Below are 27,073 nucleotides of genomic sequence, written 5' to 3'. Positions count from 1 at the left end.
ATAAACAATAATAATCTGGTAGTCCTAGTGCAAAGTGAAACAGAAGCATTACAATTCCCATAAATATGCTATTTCCATCTTTAAATCCTACCAAACTGCCAAGCTTATGTACAATCGACTCCAAAAATATGAATTCTTGATTGGTTTAAAGGAGCGGCAACAGCAGAAATGGAATCCGAAAGCTTCATCCATTTTAATCCTAATTATTAAAAATGAGGGGGGGGGGAAATCCCAAAGACCAAATGTGACAATTTTATTACCAAAATTTAGCAGTGCAGAATGCTGAGCAGTGACAGACTGCCCATTTCTGGTTTATACTTTAATATGTTGTGTAAAGCTATTCAACAAATTATAGTTACATCCAACCTGGCTTAATGTGTGAACTCAGAATCTCAATATGAACTGGAAAATATATTAAAAGGTGTTTTTGTTTTAATACCCAGCTTATAAAATCACCACTCAATATGTTTAACTAAAGAGCATTTATTTCATTTTTCACTATGATTTTTCACTGCCTCCAAGTAGTACTACTGATCTCCCCTTCTGAGGAGTACATATAGCAATGGTGGCAAAGGAGATGTGAATAATCTTGAGGACCTTGAACAAAATAAACTAAGAAAAGTGAAAAATTAAAAATTAAACTTCTGTAAAAGACATTTTCTTCTGGAATTGAACAAGTCTCTTACAGTTCTAACTGACTCAGTCCTAGTCATAGGTTTATAAGAATGAACAGTGAACTACAATACAAGACTTTCACTACAGAATGCTGTACACACCTGATGTCCACACCCTCCCCTCAGTGCCCCATTATTTGCTTGCTTGCTGAGCTTGTCTGCGGAGAAGAACATAGATCTTCTCCTTTATCCAATCTTTATTGTACGGCTGGTATGTCTGAGTATCAGCACGATAGCTGGTAGAAAAAAATAGATCAGTTAATATTTTTAATATTGCTTTTCATCATACATTTCTACATATTTTCTTAAAACAGAATTCTCGACATTTTGGAATCCCCTATTTCCAAAAACAATGATTCTGTCTTTCTGAAGTAACAATTATTTCCTTGAATGTAATTCTATAACAACGTTGAGGCAGAAATTAAGCACACACTATATTCATTCTATTCAATATGTAATAAAATATGTAGTAAAACAAACTTTTACTCCTTTTTAAAAAAGCTTAAGATCTTTGAATTTTATTGTAGACGTATACCATCAATATATCGTCTATAGTATGTCATAAAAGGTGCAGTATTAGATGTATCATTTAGACTGTTATGGCTACAGAGGAATATATATTTCTTTACTTAAAAATCTTATACAAGTCTGTATATATTTATATATTTACTTGCCCAATCTGTAAAATATAATTCTGGGCAGTTGGCAATGACATGCATGCCCTCTGGTGGCTTTCTAAAATCTAAACACTCTATGACAAAAAAGATTAAAAAAAAGAAAAATCGGAATAATATTAGTTATCTTTTCAAGGAACTTAAAGTGCCATTTAAAGTTGTTCTGTCTTTACAAAGGAATACATTTTGAAAGGTCCACTATCACAATACTGGAGTTAGCAATTAATGTACTCCACTATTCCATGGTTTCCATAATCTTCTAATTAAATGGGTAATGTTGCTTAGAAGTTCATAATAAAGTTATCACCAATATGTCAATGACACCCATTTATTTCTTCTTCACAAGAGAGTTCAGTAAGACAATAGAAGTGTTGAAACAATAATAATGGAGAGGTCTAGGACTAGAAATCCAATTTCATTACAGGTAAAATGGAAGTACTGATGTTAGATGCTCAACAAAGGAAGTAAAGCTTTATTCTTTATTAATCTTACTCAGGGAATGCTTGGATGCTCAAATTTACAGTGTTAAGTTGTTGCTCCTCCAAAAGAGAGATAACCTCACTGTGATTATGCATGCTATTGTAATGTGCACATAAATAATATTATTCTAACATTACAAATCTTGAACCTGGTTTGGAAACCTCCACTGGTTTAGAGCATGACTGCCAAAATATAAACTATATACTATTCTGAATATATACACTTTGTTTATGCACTGACTTTCAGCGAGCAACTGGGCTCAAATTAATGGGCTAGTTCTACTTTAAGGAACTAAAGAGTAGGACTGTGCAGCAATCTGGAACTGAAAGAGCAAAGGAGATTTGCACATTGCAGGGACACTTATGGCATTGCTTTTACCTGTGAGAAAGTCCTTAAATGACCTAGGCTTATTTTAAGGAGATTTCAAAAGATGTGACACATGCCCTCCAAATTACCATTTTTTCCTGTGAATCGAGATTGCTGCACAGCCCTACTAAAAAGATAAATGCAAAGAAATGTCTCCTCCAATATGAAACTGGCTAAAATCTAAGTATTTCAGAATACCTAGTCCAAATATCCACACTAGAAGACTTCAATATAATGATCAGGTAAAAGTTTCAATTATGATATATCTCCTCCAGGGGATTTTTTTGTTCAGCTGATAAAACTGCCCAATTTTCATCATTCTGGGAAATCTTTTTCTTTTCAGCCTTTATAATATTTTGTACTGTTAGCCATTTTTAAAGTACTACATAAAATCAACTCCCTCATAAAAGTATACCAATGAATTAGTACAATATAAAATATGGATGGGTGTATTCCTAAATAATTCCACCGTTCAAATACTTGTTGCAATTTCTCTTTATACGGAGATTATTCAATAAAGAACTGTTGACATTCCATTAGGATTAGATTGTATTTATAAAACATACACAAGTAGTTTTTATCTCACAGCAGAAATCCTAGATATACTTATGTTTGGTTCACATAAGTTTTTGTTAACTTTTTATTAACTACTTCCCTCATATCCTATTTATTCCATGAACTTTTGTTGCATCTTGGAATCAAGGTTATTAATTAAGGAATTTATCAAGTCAATAAATTGGAAATGTCCCCCATGTAAACATTCTTTGGAGACCCAGTTTGGTGTTATACTTAAGGCATCAGGCTAGAAACTGAGACTGAATTCTAAATCTTGTTATAGGCACAAAGTCAGCTGAGTGACCTTGGGCCAATCACTCTTTCTCAGTCCTGGGAATAAAGCAATGACATCACCAACATCACCGTAAAAAAAAAAAAACCTGATCAAGAAAACAGCAGGGATTAGTCCAGGCAGTCACCAGGAATCAAAAGTGCAGAAAAATAAATAAAAATTGTCCATTAAACATCAGTAGCAAACACTGTGGAATTCTGGTATTTTGATAATAGTCTCAACCAGTTAATACTGAATGCAATCCAAATCAGGATTTTATACTTCATTGTCAGCTAATTTTAGACTTATAGTAAATTATAGGCTACCTAAACATTGGTTCTACAATGGTGAATGAAAATTAAGAAGGGATTTTGTGAGATGGGTGGCGATATTAATTTGATAAATACCTTCTAGATAACCAAAGCAAAATAAGATAAATTATATTTGTTTCAAAAACATATTTACATTCAAAGTAATATTCATTAAATATCTCTCACATTCAAGAGGCAGAAGCACAGACCAGTAACATTAAAAGTCTAATTACATATGTGTAAACCAGCATATATATAACTGTAGAAGTAAAATTGTAGATGTTAAATTATATGATACATACACAAGGCAGCTAAGGTCAGCCAAATCATCGATGAAATCAAATAACTGGCTAATATCATATGTAATGGAAGGGCTGTTAGGATTCATTCTCTTCAGGTGTTCTTCATACATTTTACAGACTCCTAAAAAAGAAAAGAATAATGGTTAGCAGTTACATTACACATTTGTGCCACCTAGTTGTCAGAGTACTTGAATGTTAAGAAATACAAACAAGCGATCAGAAGAGAAATATGCTAAAGCTAGGAATAAATGTTAATTTATCTATTCGTGAGTAGATATAAATACCTTTACAATTTTGTATAAGAATTGCAAGAAAAGTTATAGATTCATCATTTTCAACCTTCTACATTAAATATCATGTAATCTTACTAAATATCATGTAATCTAGATATTGCCTCATTATTCTGCATGACTAACTATAGTGCCCAAAGCTGAAGGGTACTGTGGTTCGTAAGATATCCTTGTATCAAACTGCTAGAGCAGGGATCACCAATGACATTTACTTCATTAATCTAATAAAAAGTACAAACTTTACAATTATGCACTACTTTCAATTTGATTCCAAACAGTGTTTCTAAGCACATAGAAGCAGCTCTTTAAAATTAACTACAGGTAGTCCTTGACTTATGACAATTGAGCCCAAAATCTGTTGTTAAGTGAGATATTTTTAAAGTGAATTTTGCCCCATTTACCTTTCTTGCCTGTTATGATGGAATCACTGCAGATGATAAGTTAGTAACCCAGTTGTTAACTGAATGTGGCTTCCCCATTGACTTTGCTTGTCAAAAGATCACATGATCTTGGGACACAGTAACAATCATAAATACAAACCAGTTGCCAAGCATCTGAAGTTTAATCACATGTTCACGGGGATGCTGGAAAGGTCATAACTGTGAAAAATGCTCATCAGTAACTTTTTTCAGTGCTATTGGAACTTTGAATGGTCACTAAATGAATTGAGGACTACCTGTATTATTTTAATTGGCACATGGTACAAGAGTAGAAGATTTATTCCCTATTTTCCTGCAAATGCCTCAGCTCATTCTAAGAATGAACTGCCCTTTAAAACTCATTTAAAGTTTAAAAAAATTACCTTCCATACATTCATTTACAGATTCATAATCTGCGTAAGTCCTGCCTTCAGGCCGTTTGGTAGGCTGAACAAGCAGAATTGTATGAGACTGAAAAGGAAAGGCAACAATCTTAAAAGGGCATCAACAAATATCGCACAACTGTTAAAAAGTTAGATCTGTCAAATGCAAAGATTTTTTGTTCCTGCGCACACACACACACAATTTTTACACACAGAAACCAATGTAGTTTTATTCTGATGCATACACACTACAGGAAGATTCATCCTTCCATTTCAGTGAATGTTCCCCCCCCCCAATGGCTCTCGACTTATTTTTTTTCCAGAACAATTCGAATTAAAAAAAAAAACCAAACACTGTAAAGCTCTACCGGTTATAACTCAACGGTTCCTCCTCCTATTCTTTTTATCATCGGAATTGGTTTTCGATTGATTTTTCTACAATTCACTTTCAAATCATTAATAATAAAAAAAAAAAGACCCAGGTGACAAAACGTCCCAGTACATTCCCTCTGCCTGAAGGGGACCGTTACTTCTCTTCTCTGCGCTCAAGGCGGGCCTTTTCCTTTGGGTTTGCCAAATAGAATGAAGGCCAGGGGACAAAAAATAAATAAAGAAGTCTTCAGGGGAACTCCGCACGGACTTGGACGAGGCGCTGGCATCGCCTTTCCGTGTAGCCCCCCCTGAACCCCTCCCTTCCGAGGGCGGGTTGGTCCTTCTGCCCCAATACTGGGAATTACGGTCTCTCGAGTGAGAAAGGGCGGGGGAGGGGAATCCCAGTTAACTGGCCGACCTCCCATCGCCGCCATGGCCACCTCAGGCCCACTGCAAAGGAGTAACGAGCCGAAGGTGTTTTATTCACGTGGACCCCCTTATTTATTTATTTATTTATTATTATTTTTGGAAATAATTTCAGCCCGCCCTTTTCAGGCCTCAGCCTCATAAAACGGCGGCCCCCTCACGCTTTATCTCCTTCGACTCACCATGGCGACTCGTTCCGCTCGGCTCAGGCGCGAAGCACAAACTCCCCACGACGCCTCTTACCACAATGCACCGCGGCTGCCGGATGCAGGGCAACCTTAGTCTTTTCGTGCGTTGGTAACACACGCCCACCCCCTTCCCGCAACCTCGGCTTGAAACCATAGAGACGCCGTTGCTTTCGCTCTCCGGTTTCGGATGCTAGAGAGGCAACTTATGCTTGTCCCGCGAGATTTCACACACGGACATTTATTTCATTTTTTTTAAGGAGGCGGAAGTTCTCATCTGGCGTCCATCTTTGATAAGGGCGTCGCTGCTCCCAGACTTCATAATAAACACGCTGGAGTTATTAAGTCTGCCATCTTACATTGGGCCGGAAGGGAAAGAATAACTAAACCTGGACTTTATAGCGTTTCCTTTCAACTGCCAAGTCTCCCGGAAATTGAACAGGGGAGAGGAAGTGGAGGGCCGACTGCCACTTGGCCTTTACGGCGCTAACGGAGGGAGATGAGAGATAATAGCGGGTTAGAGGAGGGAAGGGCAGGCGGGTTTTCTTCCCGCCTTCTGTTTCCATGGGTGCGATTCCTGATTGGCTGAGGAGGAGTTGAGCTTCGGTAATGAGGCCTGGTTCGCCTGCCTGCCTGCCTTCCCTCTGAAGGAAGCGGGGAGCCTCTTGCGTGAGCCGAGCGGGAGCCCAGCTGAGGAGAAGCCGGACTCCGGAGCGGGACTTTGAGAAGCGGCCTCTTCGGGGGTTTCCGTGAGTCTCGGCAACGAAGCAGTTGAGCCGCTTGGCTTCCTCTTTTTTTCTGCACGAAAACGGGGTGCTCGCCCCGCTTGCCTGCCGCTGAGGAGCTCGGCCAAGGTGGTTGGCCGATGTGGCTTTATTCGGAGCCGCGACGGCGAATTCCCCTGCTGAGCCGCTGAGCCTGGAGGAGAAGCCGGCCATGGATGATTTTTTATCCATTAGTTTGCTCTCCCTGGCTATGCTGATCGGCTGCTATGTGGCGGGCATCATCCCTTTGGCCGTCAACTTTTCCGAGGTAAGGAAGGGTCGGTCTGAACACCTGCCGTCCAGGTGTGCGGAAGAATGCAAGAGTTGGTTTTTTTTTCACCTCTGAATTCACCAATTCTGATATTGAGGTGTGTGTGGAGGGGGAGGGGTTTGTAAAGAACAAATAAAACCAGCGCAAGAGGAAACGAAAATCCTCCTTAAATAAACTTTTGGAATAAGCTCCTCCTCATTCAGGTTGCTGCTTTTTAACCTCAATGCTTGTATTGCAGAATTAGGAAGGTAAAATGGCAGAAAGGAAGAAAGAAAAAAATCGTGTCAGCTTTGAGATATCTTGACTACAGGTAGTCCTCGCCTTACGACAGTTCGTTTAGTGACCATTCGAAGCTACAACAGTACTGGAAAAAGTGACTTACGGCCATTTTTCACACTTATGACAGTTGCAGCATCCCCCCTGGTCACGTGATTTACATCTGGATGCTTAACAGCTGGTTCACATTTATGATAGTTGCGCAGTCCTGAGGTCCTGTGATCCCCTTTTTGTGACCTGACAAGCAAAGTCAATGGGGGAAGCCAGATTTCACTTAACAACTGTTTTACTAACTTAACAACTTTGGTGATTAACTTAGCAACTGTGACAGGAAAGGTCATAAAATGGAGCAAAACCCACTTAACAAATTTCTCACTTAACTACATACATTTTGGGCTTAATTGTGGTTGTAAATCAAGGATTACCTGTACTCAACTAGAGGATTTTCCTCTCCAGTTCTTTCTGCAAAGCCCAGTTTCCTTTTGTGGTATCAGATATTAATATCTTCAGCAGTTTTAAAGTTTGTCTGAGAGAATCAATCTTTTTGAAATTTGATATAAGAGATCATTTTGCTGTATGCAAAATCTTGATTTTTTTCAGATAATTGCCCTATTCTTTTTTCAGTACTGTTGGCTAAAACTTGAAGAAAGAAACCTTATTTCCCGTAATTGTTTTTCTCAGATCTCTTGCATATGTGCATTTAAAAGTGAGTGTGTTAAAAAAAATACATGCCCACATTGTATATGTATGCAATGTAGTAAAATATTCTACATTTTGGAAGGAATAGTTTCCAGTATATTTTAAAAGAGTCAGCAAGCCAAAGGCAGCTCTGTATATTAATTGTTATTGTATTCAAATTATGCACATTATGCCAAAACATCCTGCCCATGATATAAAAAAATATTCTGATTATACAAAGATGTCTGCAAAAATGCAATTTATTTTAGTAATGGAAGCCAAATGCAATTTCATTTACTGCACAATTCCAAAGTAAACTTCAAATCCAGTGAAGCATATGGAACTGTCACTGAAGTAAGGCTTAATTAATAAACAGCAAGTGCATAGTATGTCTAAAAATAACAAAACAGAATGCCAGGTTAAAATAACTTTAGGAAGAAATTTTAGCTATATTTTTTCCATCCTGTACAAATACTTTGTTCATAGGAAAAAAAACATAAACTTACTTGCATGCTTCAAAATTTTGCAAGCTAATTGCCTGATCATTTAGCTTATTACCTATACCTAATACTTGTGGGTGATCATCAGGCCTGCCTATTTACAGAAAATAGGTTCTTTATTTTCCAAATTATGTGAGAAAATAATTTTCTAAACTGAAATTGCTGTAAGGATTTGAAAATGTGAAAATCTCAGGATGGTTTAAATCAAAGAAACTTTAAAAAGCCAAACAGATCTAAAATAAAATATTAATTTTAAATTAAAAGTTTTCTTAAATGCAAATCCCTATTGTTTCACCCTGAGATAGAAAATCTCTGTCTAATACTTTGAGTAGCATTCATGCATGTTCAGAGTTAAATTTCTTCATTAATCTTATTTCTATGCTATCACAATCAAGAGACACTGCATACTGTGAGCAACCTTCAACTTTTGTAAGAGAAGATTAATGTTGGTTTAAATATGTAAATAAGAAGATGTGAATAGTTCACTGTCATAGCAACAAATGCCTGTGTCACATAGATTTGCATTGTCTTATTTCCTTAATAAAATATAATAGCATCAGGTGTTTTGAATAAAGCATTCCAAGAGCATTTGTGGATTGTGTATATTATAATAGTCTGTATATTTTTTGTAAACCATAAAATCTGGCTTTTGTTACTTTTAATAATATCTGCTTCAACTTTAAAGGCTGTGATTATGTGCTTTCATATGATCAAATGTTTTACTTTAGATTATTTTTTAAAAATATGAGACCTTCTGTCTTTTCTGACAGGCAATTGGTGGTTATACTGTATTGGCTAAAATGTGTGTTTTATATACGTGCATTCCAGAAATCTCTTGAGTGATAAACTTCCTCTTTTGAAATGTGTCATGTTACTGGAATAAGAATCAAACAGGTTATGTAAATATCAATGTAAAACAATCCTCAGTTCAGATAATGTACAGTACTTAGAAACAAATACTGTGTATATCTTTTTTATTTGTGTAAGTAGGCATCCACATTTCTATTCCTTGTATTCAGGATGAGGATAATGAAAAAGGCCTATTTGTGTGTGTGTGTTGGAGTGAAAACGAGACAGTGAGCATATGGAACTGTCACTGAAGGCTTAATTAATAAACAGCAAGTGCACAGTATGTCTAAAATACTATGGGAGTATTTTATAGGAAGAACAGTACAGTATGGTTCAAAAGTCTGATAGCAAAGAGGTCCATGACCTTTTCCAGTTCCAAGCTAGAGATGCAAATGGGTTAGCTGGGTTACAGTACCTCAGTTATCCACCATTAAAGTAAACACTGGAGATGAAGGATATGACTGTTTTCTCCATATATATTACACACACATAATCCACACATACATACAATATTTATCTTCACATTTCCTTTGATTAATTATTTTACCTTTTGTTTTCAGGAAAGATTAAAACTTGTTACAGTTCTTGGTGCCGGGCTCCTTTGTGGAACTGCCTTGGCTGTCATTGTGCCTGAAGGAGTACATGCACTTTATGAAGATCTTTTGGAGGGTAAGAAAATGACTCTTATTCTGGTACAAGGATTTTGGAATAAAGCAGACCTTTTGCTCAGATTATAAACATTGACTACTATGGAAGAGGTTTGTTTTTCCCTCCTCAAAATTAAATGCAAAATGTAGGAGGACTTTATTTTTTTTAAAACAGATTTTATCTCATGGCACTTTAAAATTTAATTGTGATACATTGTGATTCAAAGCTATATATGAAGTTATATAGTTTTTTCTTGGTTAGTTCCTTTCTCCAAGTTTTCTAGTTTCCTGGCTTTTACACTTAATTGCAACTTGTGATTTTAAAGGAATTTGTAAATTGAAATCCTGCAGACTATATGTTCTAGTTCATGTGATCAAATTGAATAATAACTGAACTTTGTATCAACCACTATTCAGCTTTCTCTTCTTTATGTTTATAAACATTAGATGATGTTTCAAAAACAATGTAGGAGCTTGAAGGTAATAGAGAGGTCAGGGATAGATCTATTTCTTATTTCCTTCACTTGATTTAGCAATTGGAGATGTAATTGTGGAGAATCATTGATTGCAGCAGGCTGAAATCAGATGAATAAATACCATTGGAGAATGTATTTAAAATAAGCAAATTTATGTCAGTTTATATAATCACATACTTTTGATTGTAACACAGGCATTTTTGTAATACAGTCCCGTTTTCTGCAGCATCTCAATACTTTTTTTTTTTAAAAAAATACATTTTCCTGCCCACATATCTTAGAGAAGATCAGCATACTGTTACATAATATGACATATGGTTATCCTGCTTGGGCAACTATATATGTTTTATCAGCTTCAATTTCAATATTTTACCAAATGCTTACATTGTCTCAAGTTGTCTAAGTTAGAGTACAGGGTGGTGGCCTACATCAGGGGTTTCCAACCCCTGGTCTGTGGATCGGCACTGGGTTGCAGTATGCCAGAAACCAGGCCATGCAAACAAGTGAGGCCCATCCACAGAATGCAGGCAGCATGCTAAACCATACCTCCTCTGGTTTGTGGAAAAACCTTTCTCCACAGAACCTGGTGCCCAAAAGGTTGGAGGCTGCTGGATTACATGGTTAGGACACAGGGTTGGAGGTTAGGAAACCTGTGGGCTGCTGTGTGGCTGGGTCAGGTCCTGTCATTCACTCCAGCTCCTTAACAGGATATGAAAGGACCCCCCCCCCTTTGCAGGTGTCTCCACACTAATGGTGCTGTTATCAGCTAATTCTTTCAACCCAGAAGCTCTTTATAGGAATACAGCAAATGGCCAGGCCTTATGTATATTGAAAGTGAAGCCTTTAATAGTTCATTGCCTCTTTAAAATATTTTTCATGTTAATAAGGGGAGGGACAGAACAGAGTGCTTATAAGTATTAAGAAAATAAATATAGCTTTGATGGAACTCAGATAAGCAGGGAATAAGAGTTTCTCAGTGGAGGATAGCAGATTATTTTGGCCACAGAAACACTTATCTAGCCTTATTATGATAGTCCCAACTCTCATGGCCTTCTAAAAGCAGACGAAAATCATGCATTTCCTAGAGGATTTTGGTGTTTAACTGTATTAGCAATAACATTTCTTTTAATTTTATATTTTAGCTTGTACTTTTTTTTACTGTTTTAGTCACTCAATTTTGTATATTTCTAATAAGCATGTTTTGTAAAACATCTAGAGTCCATGTAATGTTAGGTGTTAGATAAATTTAATTAAGAAATACTGCTTGGAATTTAAAAAAAAAAATGTGTAAATCCAGAAATTTTCTGGTGCTTATAATGCTTTCATTTGTAAAATAGTTAAAATGATTTATCAATCCATCCCAAATTATTTTCCTAACTCTCCCCCTGCCCTCCATAAAACTCCAGGGTTACTGGCTTTGTGGGGTGGAGGCTGCCTTTGAGTAATTTTTGACTTCTGGAAATTCCCTATTTTCTGAAGTGGTTTCCCATTGCCTGCTTCTTAGGGCTGAGAGAGAGGAACTGCCCAAGGTCACCTAGGTGGCTTTGTTCCTAAGGCAGGACTAAAATTCAACTGGTTTCTAGCCTATTGCCTTAACTACTCCACCAGACTGACTCTCATTACTGGCTATTATTCCCTTTGAACTTGAGTTCAAAACCTTTGTTCAAACATTACATGACTGTTAAGCAATGTTTACTAATTTGGGGGATTGGGCAAAGGTTATTTCTTTAAATCTACAGTATTACTTGATAGTATGCCTTGAAGCCTTTTTAGCATCTGAACTATATCTTTTCTTCAAATGCTTTTATTAAGGTTTGCAGATTGAAAGGATAAAAAATAATAAAAATTACAACAAATATGAAAAAGAAAACAGGAGTGGGAAAAAAGAAGACTTAACTATACCCTTGTCCATAATAGATGGTTTTAGATATTTGACAATTCAGTGAAGGAAAGGCAGCAGTAGCTGAGAAAGGATAATATTTTGCATTTTAGTTTGCTGATATTTGTCTCTCTCTGCAGCAACTGTAAACCATAAGCATGACTTCGTCTCAAAAATACTATGTAATTGCAAGGGGAGGGATCAGGTCTGCATCCCATTTTAATGGAATGTGGCTAGATAGAATGCATCTCAACACAGTAATTCTAGAGAGACAAGTGTCCAAATAGCAATTAGAGTATTACAGCATGTCAGATGTTAACTCGTTTCCTCTTCTTCATGGTTCTCTCTTATTCTGCTAACCCCTGCATCAGATGGACTGCTGGAAACAGCTGCATTTGTCTGGAGGATAATAATCTGGGGCCATCCAAAGCACCAGATACAGTAGCTCACCTGATGATTACTTATAAAGGGATGAAGAAAAAACAAATACACAATTTAGAGTTTCTTTCCTACCCTTGAAAAGAGTTCAGTGGATTAGTAGGACTAGGTTTCTCAATTCATGGTCCAATCACATGAAAAAAGAAAATATGAGCAAATGCTATGCAGAGATTTACGTGATTTAATAGGCCTGCATATTCCACTGTTTATTTTTTGAACATTTTACTCAGTTTTGAATGATGTTACACTTTTTAATAACATTTTAAATTGGAAGTTTAATAGAAGCATTCTGGTTGGTATATTTGAAGATCGAATATGATTGAGAACAGATTGTCAAGCTCACTGGAGCAGTCATGCAAAATAGCCATGCCTAGTGGCTGATGTATGATGTGATATATCTAAGGATACTGGTCATTTCAAAGTATGTTTCTAGTATTCATCGTTATTGCAAGAAATCCTGTGCTTATCATGTTTCGTATTATTTGGATATCTTTTAAAAGCAAATTCTAATTATTCAGTACCATAATTGTTCAGTTATTCACCCAGGAAATACAGTCACATGAAAAAGGAAGTACACCCCATTGGAATGTTCCACTATTTCAACATATAGATATTTGATCTTCATTTTAACAATATTGATGATATAACAAATATTCACCATTTACATTTTGTAGTCCATTGTGCAATTTAAATAAATATAAATGCAAATTTTGCACCTGGGAAAATACACTGTGAAGTTTTTCTTTCTTTTTTTTATCATACATGGACATACCGATATTTTGTTTTCATTCAAACAGTGTATTTTATTTATTTATTTGTCAAGTTTTGAGATCTCCCTCGCAGAGGAACTCCAGGCAGCATGCAAATAAAATATTAAAACATAAAAACAATATATAAGATTTAAAACGAGGCAAAGATTATTAAAAATCATTAAAAGGAGGGAGGAGAACTTTCAGGGCACTAACCAGCCTCATGGCTGTGTGCTCTTCTGTGAGCCCAAAGCAAGCCATGTTTTCATACATTTCCGAAAGGCCAAGGGAGTGGGGGCATGCCTCATCTCTGGGGGCATAAAGTGAGATGATCTAATTGAACAAAAAGCTATAAAAATTGACTTCAGATCATTTATTTAACAAAAAATTAACAGATATGCCATTTCATTCTGTAGAAAAAGTAAGCACACCCTTGACTCAAATACAGTGACTACTTTTTTCCCAATGTGTATGTATGTTATACCATAGGATATGGCTGCAGTATTATTATTAAACCCCTTTATTATTTTTTACTTCCCTTTTTTATTATCTGTAAACTTTAGTGTTATTATTGTATTATTGTTTTGCAAGTACACTGAGTGCTTCTGTATTGCAGACAAAGTCCTTGAGCATCTAACCACACTTGGCCAAATAAATAAAGTATACAGTAAGTATACTCTAATCCTCTGTTATTGCTCCCTTTGGCAGAAACAATCTCAAATACACATTTCTTATAACTGTATATAACATTCCTATAACTCTCCGAGATCGACTGGGAGGAATTTTCCCCCACTCTTCCATGCAACTTTATTTCAACTGTGCAATATCTGAAGAGGTTTTTTGCATGCGCAGCTCTTTTCACCCCACAACATGGTGGGTTTTCTGGAATGTTTAGAGTTATGTTGCAAGGTTCACTTTCGGTGGAGCATCAATCTTCTAACAAATGGTCTCACATTATCTAAGCACCGTCTGGAACGATGAAGAATTCATGGTGGATTCTGTGATGGTGATCTCCCCAGGCCTTGAAACAGACCCAAACTGTAATATTTTCACCACCATTCTTTACAGTTGTTATAATGTTCATCTGGTGAAATGTGGCCAAATAATTTGATTTTTTTTTTTTTTGCCTTGGGTGTTGAGAGCACATTGTTCTAGAAATCCTGGTGTTTGTCTAGGCATTCATGAGCAAACATGCTCTGATGTGTTTTTTGGGCAGCAAAGATTCCCTTCTTGCATACTTCCAATGTACATCTGTGCAGCTTTGTAGTTGTAGACTCATGCCCTTTAACATTAGTAGTGGTGACACAGATTTGTGGGTCACATGGGGTTCTTTTTTCAGCAAAGTGGTTCGCCCGGGTTAAAGTTGCTGAGATGGCCTGGCCTGGGCAAGTTAACAGTTGTTTGAGATCTCCACTTACAGATTATTTTCTGGACAATGGAATGATTGATGTCGAGTATTTGGAAATTTTTTAAAATCACTTTCTATCACTCATTCATATCTATAACCTTCTTTCTGATGAGAGATCTCTTCTGATCAGACAGCTCTTTTGATCTAGGGAAGGTGATACCATTCACTTCAGCAATAAAGAGCAAACTAAACGTTTAAGATTCCAGTATGACAGGTTCCTCTCAGATCCTCTGTAATAATGTTCTACCGTATTTTCCGGCATATAAGACGACTGGGCGTATAAGATGACCCCTGACTTTTCCTGTTAAAATATAGGGTTTGGGCTATACTCGCCGTATAAGACTACCCCTCTTCCAATGCACACCAAATAAAAATTAAAAAACATCAACTGGCTCACCCACAATGTAAAAGCAGCTGTGCTAGTCCCAAAATGGCCCCTGCAACAAGCAGGAACCTCACACAGCCACAAAAAGCCCAAAACAACAACTTTCACACTTTACACACACAACACAACACAACACAACACAACACAACTGGCTCACCCACAATGTAAAAGCAGCTGTGCTAGACCCAAAATGGTCCCTGCAACAAGCAGGAACCTCACACAGCCACAAAAAGCCCAAAAAAACAACTTTCACACTTTACACACACAAAATTCCACATACAGCTTTGTGAGATTTTGTGTGTTTGTGTAGTTGGAGTGAAACACTACAAAAACACACAATCTCAGAAAGCTGCACAAATATTATTTTAATTTATTTTATTTTATTTTTATTTTTATATGAAAACTAAATTTAAAACTTCCTAAACTTTAAATGGCTAGGTCTAAAAAAGAACAACTAAAAAAAAACCTAATTAACTATTTTTTTTAAAGCTCCCAAAGGGGAAAAAAACTTACCCAATAGAACAGGGGTCTCCAACCTTGGCAACTTTAAGACTTGTAGATTTCAACTCCCAGAATTCCTCAGCCAGCTTTGTTTTGCTGGCTGAGGAATTTTGGGAGTTGAAGTCCACAACTCCCTGCCTGCTTGATTGCAGGCAGGGAGTGGCTTGCTGATGGAATGGATTCAGGCAAGCGAAGCAAGGAAACGTTGCGACTAGCAGCTAAGGTAAGCAAGCTGGAGGGGGAAAACTTTTTTCCTTTTACATGGCTCTGGCGATCCCAGCTGCGTTGCCTGATTAGCAGGCAACTCAGCTGGGATCATCAGAGCTTGGATCGCCAGAGCCATTTAAGGCTCATCAGAGCCTTTCGGGCTGGTCTGCCTGGTTACAGGAGAACGACACCCAGCGTATAAGACGACCCCCGACTTTTGAAAAGATTTTCATGTGTTAAAAAGTCGTCTTATACGCCGGAAAATACGGTAACTATTTGAACCTGATCTTGTGCACTTAGTCCTTATTTTAGATAACTGAGGTAGTAATAAATATAGGGATGTTTTTATATTTTTCACAGGCATTTGTTTATTTAAATTACAAAATGGACTACAAAATATACATGTTCATGATATGTGTTATATCCTATTTATCAATATTATTGAAATGAAGATCAAATATCTCTGTTAGAAAAGGAAAAAAAAAATAATGGGATGTACTTTTTCACATGATAGTGGATTGATTTGAACCATAAAAGTATTCTGCCAAAACAGAAAGTCAATACAATAAAAAGAAGGCTTCCATTAGACATTGAAGATATTTTGCCCAAAATTCTTATTACTAGCCTTTTGGAATTCAGATCCCTGTCTGCTTGCTTATGCCTGCAGATATACACTTTTGCTTTCATTCAGTTATTTGATGAAACAGTTATTTGATGTTACATACAGATGTAGAGTTATATTACATTGAAGTCATGTTAATTAAACTATTGTTTCTGATCAATTTTAAATTTTATTTTTAAAAGAATTAACAAGATTTGAAAACTAATTAGTCACTTTTAAAATAAAAAATGCCCCGAAGCATGTTTTGATTTGACTTTTAACATATTAGGAATTGAGCCTTCTGCAATTCTAATTTCATCTGTTCTTTTTGGTTTCCTTTAGCAAAGCACAACCCAGTCAGTGAGAGTCAAAAGGTCATTGAATCCGAGAAAGCAGATGTTCCAGATGTGCATGATCATAACCACAACCATGACCATTCAAGATTACATGCTTACATTGGTGTTTCTCTTGTTCTTGGCTTTGTCTTTATGCTGCTGGTAGATCAAATTGGCAGTTCTCACGTCCACACTGCAGATGGTAAGCCAACCTTTTCCTAATAGGCAATCAAAGTGTGAACAATTATTCAGAAATATTCAAATAACTAAGTATTTGTTGTTCATGATACTGTGGATATGAAAAAATATGGGGGTGAATTTTGGAGCAAAATAACATTGTTTTCACCCTTATGATTTTGTGACCCAACGTTTGCTCAAAAGTTTACACTCTTAATGGTGAATGAGTCCTCACTTAACGACTCATTGAAATGGGAATTTCCATCGCTAAGTGATACAGTTAGGTGAAATATCAAATGATTGCACCACTAAGCAGTGACAAAATTAGTAGTTCTGGTTGTGGCTAGGAACTTCACACTGTGCTATCATTAGGCAAGAACTTCATCCTTGTCTTGTTCTGCTACTCTTGCCTCCACTTCAACTGCCCTTATTTGCCTATTTATCTCTTCCTCCCCCCCCCATCCATATCTCTGCCCTTTTGGCCATCCTCCACTGCTGGGCTTGTCCTAGTATTACAAGGCCTCATGTGGCCAGAAGCTGCTTTGTAAAGGGCCTTGTAAGCAGCAGGAGGAAGAAGATGGCAAAAGTTGACAGCAGGAGCAGTGGATTGCAGGATGGCAGAGGGTAGGCACAGGGGCAGTGGAGTAAAGGGTTTCCAAAAGGGCAGTAATGGGGGGGAGAGATAGATGGGTGGGGGGAATTGAAGCATACAGTTGTATGGTTGTAAATGCAGGTGTGATTCCAAATTTTAATTGTGACCACGGAGGTGATGTCAGAGCTGTAACTTCATGGACCAACCATAACTAACATTGTTCAACACTATCATAACTTCAAATTGTCACTGAATGGCCATTAAGTGAGGACTACCTGCACAGGAAGGACTTTAAATGGAGACTCTCAATTTAGAAATTGTAGAGATTGGAATTTGTAGAGATTTTTTGGAAAATGAACAAGTGAGCTTCTAACTTTAAATGGAATTTACTAAACCCATGAGTAACTATTATTTTATTGTGTAAATAAACCTCCTAACTGGTTACACAAAGAACTATTGTGATAGCTCAATTCAGTATAGTAGTATTGCCTGAGATATCTGCTACAAAACAAAGTATGTGGAAGAAAGTGTTTATTTTAACCAGAAATACTTGAGCATTGAATATTGAGCACTGAAACACTGTGCTTGGTTCTATGCAGGTACCTGTGGAGGCATGTCTTTCATGCCAAGCCTCTGTGTTTTGATATAATATGCATGTCACAGAGAACATAATCCCATCTTCATTAAATTTCTTTAACCCATAACTAACCTACTGCAAATCATAATTACATTCTACTTGACAAAAGCTAGACTTAATCATTGTTAAACCATATAAAAGTGTTTTGGAGCCCATGCTTTTCTGATTGCGCCATCTAACAGCTGCCTTTCCAAGCTCCTGTCTGATATTTTCACGGCTTAACAATGGTTACCTGTCAATGTTATTTCGCCTCCGCCCTCTTGGCTTTCCAGATGGGACTTAAAATCTGGGTCTGCTGATTGGCCTGGGGTCCTAATGCGTTAGTGTATTAAGAGAAGAAAAGAGAAGACCCCATTGCATATTGCCTACTTCTTTAACTATCTGTGAATTTTAATATTATAATTTTAATATTGTAATGTTTTATATTGTCATTTTTATCTTGTTGAAAGCCACCTAGGTCACTTGATGGCAAGGTGGGCATCATATAAATCTAATAAATAAATACATAAATAAATATTAAACAGTATCTTTTGAAAGGATTCAATTTCATGGAATAGTCCAATCCTTTTAATTGGGAAGAAGGGAAAGAAGGAAGGAAAGATTTAAAGACACTGAGAAAGAATGTAATAGAAATAATTTAGTTTGATGAAAAATCATTATTATAATCTGTTCACAATAATGAAAAATCATAGCTGCCAGTTCTTCAGCTGGTGTTGGCCTTCTTATGCATCAAGTTCCTCCCAAGAACCTGGAATGTTGTCATGTATCAGCGTAGTGTATGTGCAGATCCAAACAATGTAGCATTTAGCAATGTCAATGGGAAGTGCTGTCCAAATTTTTGGGTATGCACTATAATATTATAATTATTATATTTTTATCCTATATAAAATGCCTAGAACTCAGTCTTTTAGTTTAAGTCTAAGGCCATCACCTTAACCTCTGTACTGAAGTGGCTCTTTAACTTCTGTTTTAATATTAACTTTTCTAATATTTCTTCATTTCAGTTTCTGCTCCTGCTCCTCTCTTATTTATATCTTTTTAACTAAGATTTCTTTATTATTTCAGACCCAGAAGCAGCAAGGTCGGGCAATTCCAAAATTACTACTACACTAGGACTAGTGGTCCATGCAGCAGGTAGGTTAATTTTGTTGGTTGGTTATGTTTTTCTTTAAAAAATGAGGCAGATATTGTCAAGTTATGTGAGTTAGTGTTAAGCTATAATTGCATGGCATGATGCCAGTAGTTACTGCTACTAATAATGAAAGAATGCTGTGGACCTTCTTTTTATTCTTCTCCTGAAGTTTAGTCCACTTTGAGATAAGAGAGGAGAGAAGAGGCTAAACTAAATTGCAGAAATATTTGCCTGACGATTCTCTGCAACTCAGGGCTATAGTGATTTTTTAATAGGAAAATACATTAAAAATGTTAGTCCTCTAGAATTATGTTTGGAGACAAATCTTTTAAAGTTTTAAAAAAGATCTAAACAAATATTTTTACTTTGTTTCTGCAAAACCATTACAATGTAAAGTTAAAAAATATTGTGGTTTTACATTTTTTGTATATTATAATATGAATTACTGCTTCTCTTTTGCTACTGTATTGTACTTAATTAAAAGGGCATGGTAAATAAATTTACTGCTGTTACTTTATACATTTGTTTTAAACACTGTAGCAATATATCTGAATTTTTAGACCCTAATCTTTTTAGACTCTGCCCTCAAACATACATTCCCTTTTCAACTTTTAGAATGAGTCTTAGAACTTTAAATCCCCAATTAGTTATGTAATGCAAAATTGACATTTAATATACCTAGGTTTCACAATGAATCTACCCATAATTTAAGGAGCAAAGTTATTAGTTGTAAATTTATTTGTTCATAATGTTGATTTAAAAGGCCAGCCTAGTTCAAAACTGACTCAAACAATTTGCTTAGGCATGAAGGATTGTGATAAAGGATTCCCAGTTCAGGAAAGGGCATAGTTGGTGCACCACATGAATATATGGTTCCTGCTCAGAGAATAGAAACTGTGAATCCAGAAGGACCTCCTAATTATGCACCACCCCTGAATGGGGAAATACAAGTGGATTAGATCACTGGGACCAGAAGAACCAAAAATATAGCAACAAAGCATATGTTTTAACACCATGTTGCAAAGAACTAAACAAAACTGTTGGGTATGTGACCATTCCTGATTCAAAACTGTTGCCATGGATCTACTCCGAAACTTAAATATTAAAATCATAATCAGGAATGGGAGAGCAGGTTAAGATAAGAGACTCAGGTGACAGACTTACTCTTGTATAATTTAGCTCCAGTAACTCTTTGATCAGTGGATGGATTCACTGTTGTGTGCCTTGTTTTTCCTTCCTCCCACATTAAGCTGATGGTGTTGCCTTGGGTGCAGCTGCTTCTACATCTCAGACTAGTGTCCAGCTAATAGTATTTGTTGCAATTATGCTGCATAAGGTAAGCTTTGAGTATGAAACTTTTCCATGCTTCTTTCATCAGTGAATGATATTCGTTATTAGGCGTCATAGACTTCAGTGAAGTACAACAACTTTTTTAAAAAATCCATGCACTTTTTAAAGCATTTCTGTTTGCTTTTGTATTTAGGATTGCATCTAGGAGTAGAAGTAGGCAGTTAAGTACTATGTAGGTAGGAGTTTTGTGTTAGCCCAGTAATGACATGTAATAAGTAGCAGTGCTTCTTACTGCTGAATTTAATGTACTTAGAAGATACTTTACATATAGCTAATTTTCATTAGACTCACATAGATCTTGTATAAGAGAGTGGCTAATTCTGAACAATTATTGGGCCTGAAACTATACTAACTTTATATTTTGGACTTCTTCTTTTTTTTTTTAATTTGATTTATATGCCGCCCTTCTCCGAAGACTCAGGGCGGCTTACAATGCGTTAAGCAATAGCCTTCATACTTTTGTATATTTTATACAAAGTCAGCTTATTGCCCCCACAATCTGGGTCTCATTTTACCTACCTTAGAAAGGATGGAAGGCTGAGTCAACCTTGAGCCTGGTAAGATTCGAACCTGCAGAAATTGCAGACAGCTGATGTTAATAACAGTGCTTTAGTCTGCTGCGCTACCAGAGCTCTTTTATAGTAACAGGACCAAGCAATCTCTTTGATTTTCCAGAATTACATTCTAATTTGACTAAATGGTTACCATAGAAATTGTATTTTCACAATATGCCATGGTGCATATTTGGAATCACAAAATTTACCTGAAGGCAAACTGCTACTCACCAGCCTCTTTAGCTCTCCAGAATGCTTTTATCATAACAATCTGTATGAGTATAATTTTTAATACTAATACTAATTTTTTAATACTAATATTAAAATAAGCATTTTAGTATTGGTTCTTTACTAAAAAGTATTTGTTAATAAGTATTAACTTTTTTCAATTGTACGGCGTATAGTGTTACAAAGAAAAGGAAAACAAGTATTTTATTATATGCGAAGTGTGCTATCCTCCCCATTAGATACAGTGTTGTAGTAGCAACTCTACTATCTCACATTAAGGAAGTGCTATACTAATGATACATTATACTCCACCAATAGAAAAACTTAAGGAAGGGCTTAGTAATGTGCTATTGGCATTTGGTCATACTAAACGTTCTATTTTGCAAAGGTAGTACAACTTGTTTTATACTTGAGCATTAAATATTTTATTACTTTTATGTTGTAGGCACCTGCTGCTTTTGGGCTTGTCTCCTTTCTTATGCATGCTGGCCTTGAACGGAATCGAATCAGGAAGCACTTGCTGGTTTTTGCACTAGCAGCACCTGTTTTGTCAATGGTGACTTATTTGGGATTAAGCAAGGTAAAACAGCTGGGGAACATGAACAGTTTTAAATAATCAGGTTAATCATATTTACCTGCCAGTTTTGCATCACTATATTTGTCAGGGAAGCAGTATTGCAGATGCTTAAATATTTGGTATTTTGTTTAATAGAGCATTTTTGCTGGATTATGAATTGTTCTTTGAGTAAAAATAGTGCATACAAAATGCAATTAATTGGTCTTGTGTTGACCATTTTTTTAACTAACACCAAATTATGGATTTTATGTAAGTCATCTGTCAGCATTTAGATTTTTTACACTGACAAAAATTTGCAGGATAAATTTTTCATTGGTAGTAGAGGATTTTAGGTCTCCAGAACATTAGTTTGTCTTTGAGGTAAGGTATAATGCTTTCTAAAGATGTTTTTGAAATTTCAGTAGAGTAGCCATTGAAGTACAATTTAAAGGAGGATGAGCTTTGTATTTTATCAGCATTTTGTCTTTTTTTTTTATTTTACAGAGCAGTAAACAGGCACTTTCAGAAGTCAATGCCACTGGAGTTGCCATGTTGTTCTCTGCTGGGACTTTCCTGTACGTTGCCACAGTTCATGTTCTTCCCGAAGTGGGTGGAATGGGACATAGCCATAAACCTGAATCTGCTGGAGGCAAGGGACTCAGTCGCCTGGAGGTGGCTGCATTGGTTTTGGGTTGTTTGATTCCTCTGATTTTATCTATTGGACACCAACATTAAAACTTGGAAGACCAGCATTTTCCCCCTGAATCTGATATAAGCAGCAGTCAGTTGCTTTTTTTATTGCTGTCTCTCTTACCCTGTTAACTACCCCATGTATGTTAAGAAGTTGGAGAGGATCATCATTTCAACAAGAAAACTGAGAAAACTCAATATAAGAGAGAGAGAGAGTACTCTTTGACAGCTAGTTATAAATCCTGCATAATTTCTCTTTTCTAAAGATATTTTAATTATGACTTCCTACCTATTCTCAGGGAAGCTGGAACTTGGATATTATCTGGGAAGATCCTTGCAATTCATCATGAAATCATAATCCCAAGTATTCTGTATGTCAGCATTCAGAGCTGATGTCTTGACATTATGATGCTACCTTCTAATATGAGAAGATTGTTCACATCTTCCAAATGTTCATGTATTAATAATGGCATGGGCTGACTTAGAAGGAGGCATCTGGTGAAGAAATATTTGTGAGGATGAAGTTGTAGGCAAAATTTGTATTAGATAAAGAAGTTCAATAGGATTCTTGCATTGAATTATTATGAAAGCACATTTGTTCCTTGATTTTAGCAGGCTAGACAGTATGGAAGAGAGCCACATTCAGCAGAAAGATTGTCCTCATCTCTAAAGAATATTATTGTTTTTTCAAATGAATGCTAGTTTATTTACAAAATGTTGCTTTTCAAGTAGAATAAGATAAGCCCTATTCATCAGACATCAACCTCAAAAGCTAAAACTGTAATACTTTCTGATATTACTATCAAAAATCATTCCAGGTTGTGAGCTTGTATTGAATTAAATGTCTGAAGTCTGTTAAAACTGAGTATCGATACACCTCTGGAACACAATTCTACACATCGTAGTGGTTCAAAAAGGTAACTGTAATAATAAAAAAAAAAACCTGTCAAAGCCATTGACTTAAAAAAAAATTAAATGGTTAAAATATATGTTGGTTACTGGTGCACAGTTTTATATATGCTTTAAATTTTCAATCACATTGTCAAAAGTCATTAATAGTTAAAATTTTATTTTTAAACAAGATGAAATGGTGTTTGAGTGAAATGGTTTTTACTGGACTGGTTATCCATTAGATAAATCTATTCCTATTTTCAGTAACTTTTTACAGTCCAGTAATTAATGAAACTTATTTTCCATGCCTGCCTTGCTCACATCTTATGTTTCCTTGACAGTGGATATTAAGGTTGTTCAGAATGGTTATGCTTTAACTGGCAGTTCCTACTTATAGAGTGAGTCATTGGTTGTGCATCAATAGGCGATATCAGTTTTTCATGACTGATTCTAAAGTTTTTTTTTAAGCTAATACTCAACAGACCTATTGACTGCTATTCTTTCCAATACGTGTTTATCAGCTACATACATTTATATCATCAAGAACTGGGATAAATCATCTGTATGAGTGTGGATCATAAAATGGTGCTATCAATTGCCTAGTACATCTCAAATGGATCTGCCAGTTGTGCTTGATCTGTAAGAAAGCATTTCAAAGATTACAGTTTTAGAATTTTTATTCTCTTCTGTGCTAGAAGAGAAAATAGAAACACATTTGTCAAAACATGGGGCAAAAAAACCCAGATGTACTATTTGATATATGAATTGTGGTTAATGTGCCTGTCACATTTGCACACTTAATGATTGAAAATAAAAGTCACAAAATGCCAAATTACCATTGCTGTGGAAAATGACAATGTCAATTCTTCCAACTAGCAAGTTGGGAAATAATGGCAAAATGACAAGTCACCAAAGTTGATTGAAATGTCATTAATATAGAAATATTTGGAAAAAGAATAGGGATTCTGGGATATAATTTTGAATTGAAATCATACATTTTTTAAAAAACCATTTGATCATTGTATGTTACAGAGAGAACTTGAGGAATTCTGTTTTAAACCAGACTCAGCTTTAAGTGCTTACTGTTACTTGCAAAATTTAATTGGAAGCTATCTAAACTAATCAAATTTGTGAAAGCAAGTCTGTTAATTCTATCTTTCCTATTTCACTACCCTGGGCTCAGTATCTAGCACTAAATTATTATTTGTAAGGCAATGAATATGCTTAATGTGTGATGTTTATTGCACAATAAACATAGGGCAGTACAGGGAATGCTTGTGGGGCTGATTTGCTCCTGTGTGGGAGCAAAGGTGCCTTGAATACTTTGCCAGTATTTAATTGCTAACTACTATTGTAGCAGTGGTGAGCTTTGAGAAGGGAATTTCTAAATAATAAAACAAATTCTGTAGCACAATTCCAGAAATTTGATCTCTTGTAATACTGAGAAGCTCCGTTTTGAGAAATCATATGGATTTGAGCATATGGATTTTAACTTTGCCCAGATTTTAAAAATCAATGCAAAATCATTGCTTTTTGTAGTCTAATTGTACTCTTCTTGACTCTTATTACTAGTCATATCCAAATTGTATTCTGAACTTCCCAGTAAACCTGAAAGCCATGGATTGCTAAAATAGAGATGCATAATTAATAGATTCTTACAAATTCCAACACTTCCAAAAGTCACATCAGTTGTAGACTGAGTTGAAAGTGGAAATGTTTACTATGAATTGTGTCTGTATGCAACATTACATTCAGTCACCTAATTGCCATTATTCATAAAACAATCTTTTGCCTATGCTGGAGAAACTTAAGTTTGCAATATTTGACAGATATAGCAAGGAAATGCAGTATCTTCAATTGAAAGGAAATGTCTTGGAATTTCTGAAACAGTGGAAAAGAGAAGCTCAAAAGTGATTTTCCAGTATCCTAAGTGAAAATAATTTTTAATATCCAGCTGTACCGGAATGGGAAAACTTGAACAATAAATTGTGCTGCAGTGCTGTTTTATGATGAATCATAGGTAACTTGGAATATGGGAAGCCCTTGCAGCAGCATTTGAAGGAGATTATCCATTTCAAAAAAATACGAACTTTTACATGTTTCTGTTATGTCCCTAACCAGCTATGATTTTATGGGCAGTGTTCCCTGGTCATAGCCTGATTCCATGTACTAAAGTGTAATTTTAATGTCTTTTCTAAATCATTTGTACACATGAGATCATTCCATGGATGGCTGCCTTATTTTTAATTTTTTCACTTTAATTGTGAACTGTTTAAATATGTTTTTATTATATTAAAAATTATTTGCTGCATTGTTGAAATAAGTTGTCTCATTTTTAATGGTGACAAAAAAGCAATATGTAGATTTTTCAAGGGGAAATGGTTTATAGTTTGCTTTATCTCATTTTTATCTCCCTTATTCACTTCTAGAAACAGATTAGAATTAGATAAAGCAATTTATCCCAGTAAACCCAGTAAAAAGCATAATAAATCAGCATACTTTGTCATCCCTTCCCCAATGCATCCAAATGTAACATGCCAAAGTATTAAATGTACTTCCTAAATAATTTTTTTCTTATTTTCAAAACTTGGTGATTTACCTATCCATTGGAAACTTCAACTGGACCATAATGCACCAGCCAAACTAATTATGGGTATTTATTATGCTGGCATGATAACTCCCTTCTGTAAGCTACAGGCTAGGTGCAATTAAAAGTGCTGATAATATCCTACCTGACATAGGACTGTGTTGCCTGTCGGACCAACTGCTCCTGTGGGTATATTTGCCCATCCCCATACATTCCCAAGGAGAAAGCAAACTCTTGGTTCTTTCATTGAAATTGTCATGTTATGAGGCCCAGGAGGTGTGCCTTCTCTGTGATGTACCCTGCCATTTGGAATTATCTTTTCTTAAGTTTGTTTAAATGGAGCCGGAACATATTGGAAACTTACTCAGGTACCTATCCAGATGGATAGAAAAAGGCTAATCACAAATTATTTTTAATGTATTTTCTTTAACATAAGCCATTTGTGCTTCTCAAACTTTCAACAGATAGAATCCTGTGTATAGAATTTGCTATCCAGTCCTTTATATGAAAATGCTATTTTACTTCCAGGTTTTGGGTATCTCTGTAAAAAAAAAAAAAATGTGGGTAGGTATAGAGGTTGGAGAGATAGGCTTTGTAAATAAATATGTGCAAAAGTGACCAGGTAGTTTTGTCAATCTCTAGTTGGTCTTCCCAAGTATAGACCACTATTTTAACAAAACAATTGGGTACAGCACTTTCGCCCCATCTGTGCCCTACAGTAGTATGCTCCCATGATTTTGGTGATAGACTATTCTGGGAGTTGGAGAGGAAGATAACAGGAAATTACACAACTGAATCAGGTGTAGATAGAAGACAAGATTTCTTCTAGTAACTGATCCAGTCTATTTGGCGCTATTAAGAGAATTTAGCAGGAATAGTCTGACAATATAGTTACTACCTATAACTATCAGACCAATACTGGAAAGAAATGCATTCATTGATAACAAAAATGACTAGAATTGCATACTTTTGGGGGCATTTGGGATCTAATTGCCCATCTGCTTTTG

General features: G+C 35.9%; 2 protein-coding genes across 3 annotated transcripts; one reads left to right on the top strand and one right to left on the bottom strand.

Moving 5' to 3' along the window:
* Positions 1–467: 467 nt before the first annotated feature.
* ERH (ERH mRNA splicing and mitosis factor) lies at positions 468–5,903 on the bottom strand. Its single transcript, XM_034417645.3, has 4 exons — positions 5,706–5,903; positions 4,726–4,813; positions 3,634–3,754; positions 468–910 (listed from the first exon to the last, which is right to left on the bottom strand). Exons 1-4 carry the CDS (start codon positions 5,706–5,708, stop codon positions 808–810), a joined length of 315 nt encoding a protein of 104 aa, XP_034273536.1. The 5' UTR covers positions 5,709–5,903; the 3' UTR covers positions 468–807.
* SLC39A9 (solute carrier family 39 member 9) lies at positions 5,817–25,799 on the top strand. 2 transcript variants are annotated; one of them, XM_087876264.1, is made up of 8 exons: positions 5,984–6,740; positions 9,607–9,715; positions 13,852–13,902; positions 16,680–16,874; positions 19,144–19,212; positions 20,461–20,546; positions 21,788–21,922; positions 22,403–25,799. In XM_087876264.1, exons 1-8 carry the CDS (start codon positions 6,645–6,647, stop codon positions 22,631–22,633), a joined length of 972 nt encoding a protein of 323 aa, XP_087732390.1. In that variant the 5' UTR covers positions 5,984–6,644; the 3' UTR covers positions 22,634–25,799. The 2 variants fall into 2 exon arrangements, with proteins under 2 accessions (XP_034273535.1, XP_087732390.1); XM_034417644.3 differs by lacking the exon at positions 13,852–13,902 and having other exon boundaries at positions 5,817–6,740.
* Positions 25,800–27,073: the final 1,274 nt, after the last annotated feature.

The sequence above is a fragment of the Pantherophis guttatus genome, chromosome 1, assembly GCF_059756535.1.
Source record: "Pantherophis guttatus breed Tessera chromosome 1, ASM5975653v1, whole genome shotgun sequence".
NCBI classification, from domain to species: domain Eukaryota; kingdom Metazoa; phylum Chordata; class Lepidosauria; order Squamata; family Colubridae; genus Pantherophis; species Pantherophis guttatus.
This window is presented reverse-complemented; position numbering and strand designations above follow the sequence as displayed.

Excerpts from the sequence above, each read along its gene's own strand:
- ERH (XM_034417645.3), bottom strand. Across the intron at positions 3,755-4,725 it reads TGTAAATGAATGTATGGAAG|GAGTCTGTAAAATGTATGAA; the intron begins GTAATTTTTTTA and ends TTTCTTTTTTAG. Across the intron at positions 911-3,633 it reads GCTGACCTTAGCTGCCTTGT|CTATCGTGCTGATACTCAGA; the intron begins GTATGTATCATA and ends TTTTTCTACCAG.
- SLC39A9 (XM_087876264.1), top strand. The coding sequence starts at position 6,645 with ATGGATGATTTTTTATCCATTAGTTTGCTCTCCCTGGCTATGCTGATC. Across the intron at positions 9,716-13,851 it reads TTATGAAGATCTTTTGGAGG|ACAAAGTCCTTGAGCATCTA; the intron begins GTAAGAAAATGA and ends TCTGTATTGCAG. Across the intron at positions 21,923-22,402 it reads CTTATTTGGGATTAAGCAAG|AGCAGTAAACAGGCACTTTC; the intron begins GTAAAACAGCTG and ends TTTATTTTACAG.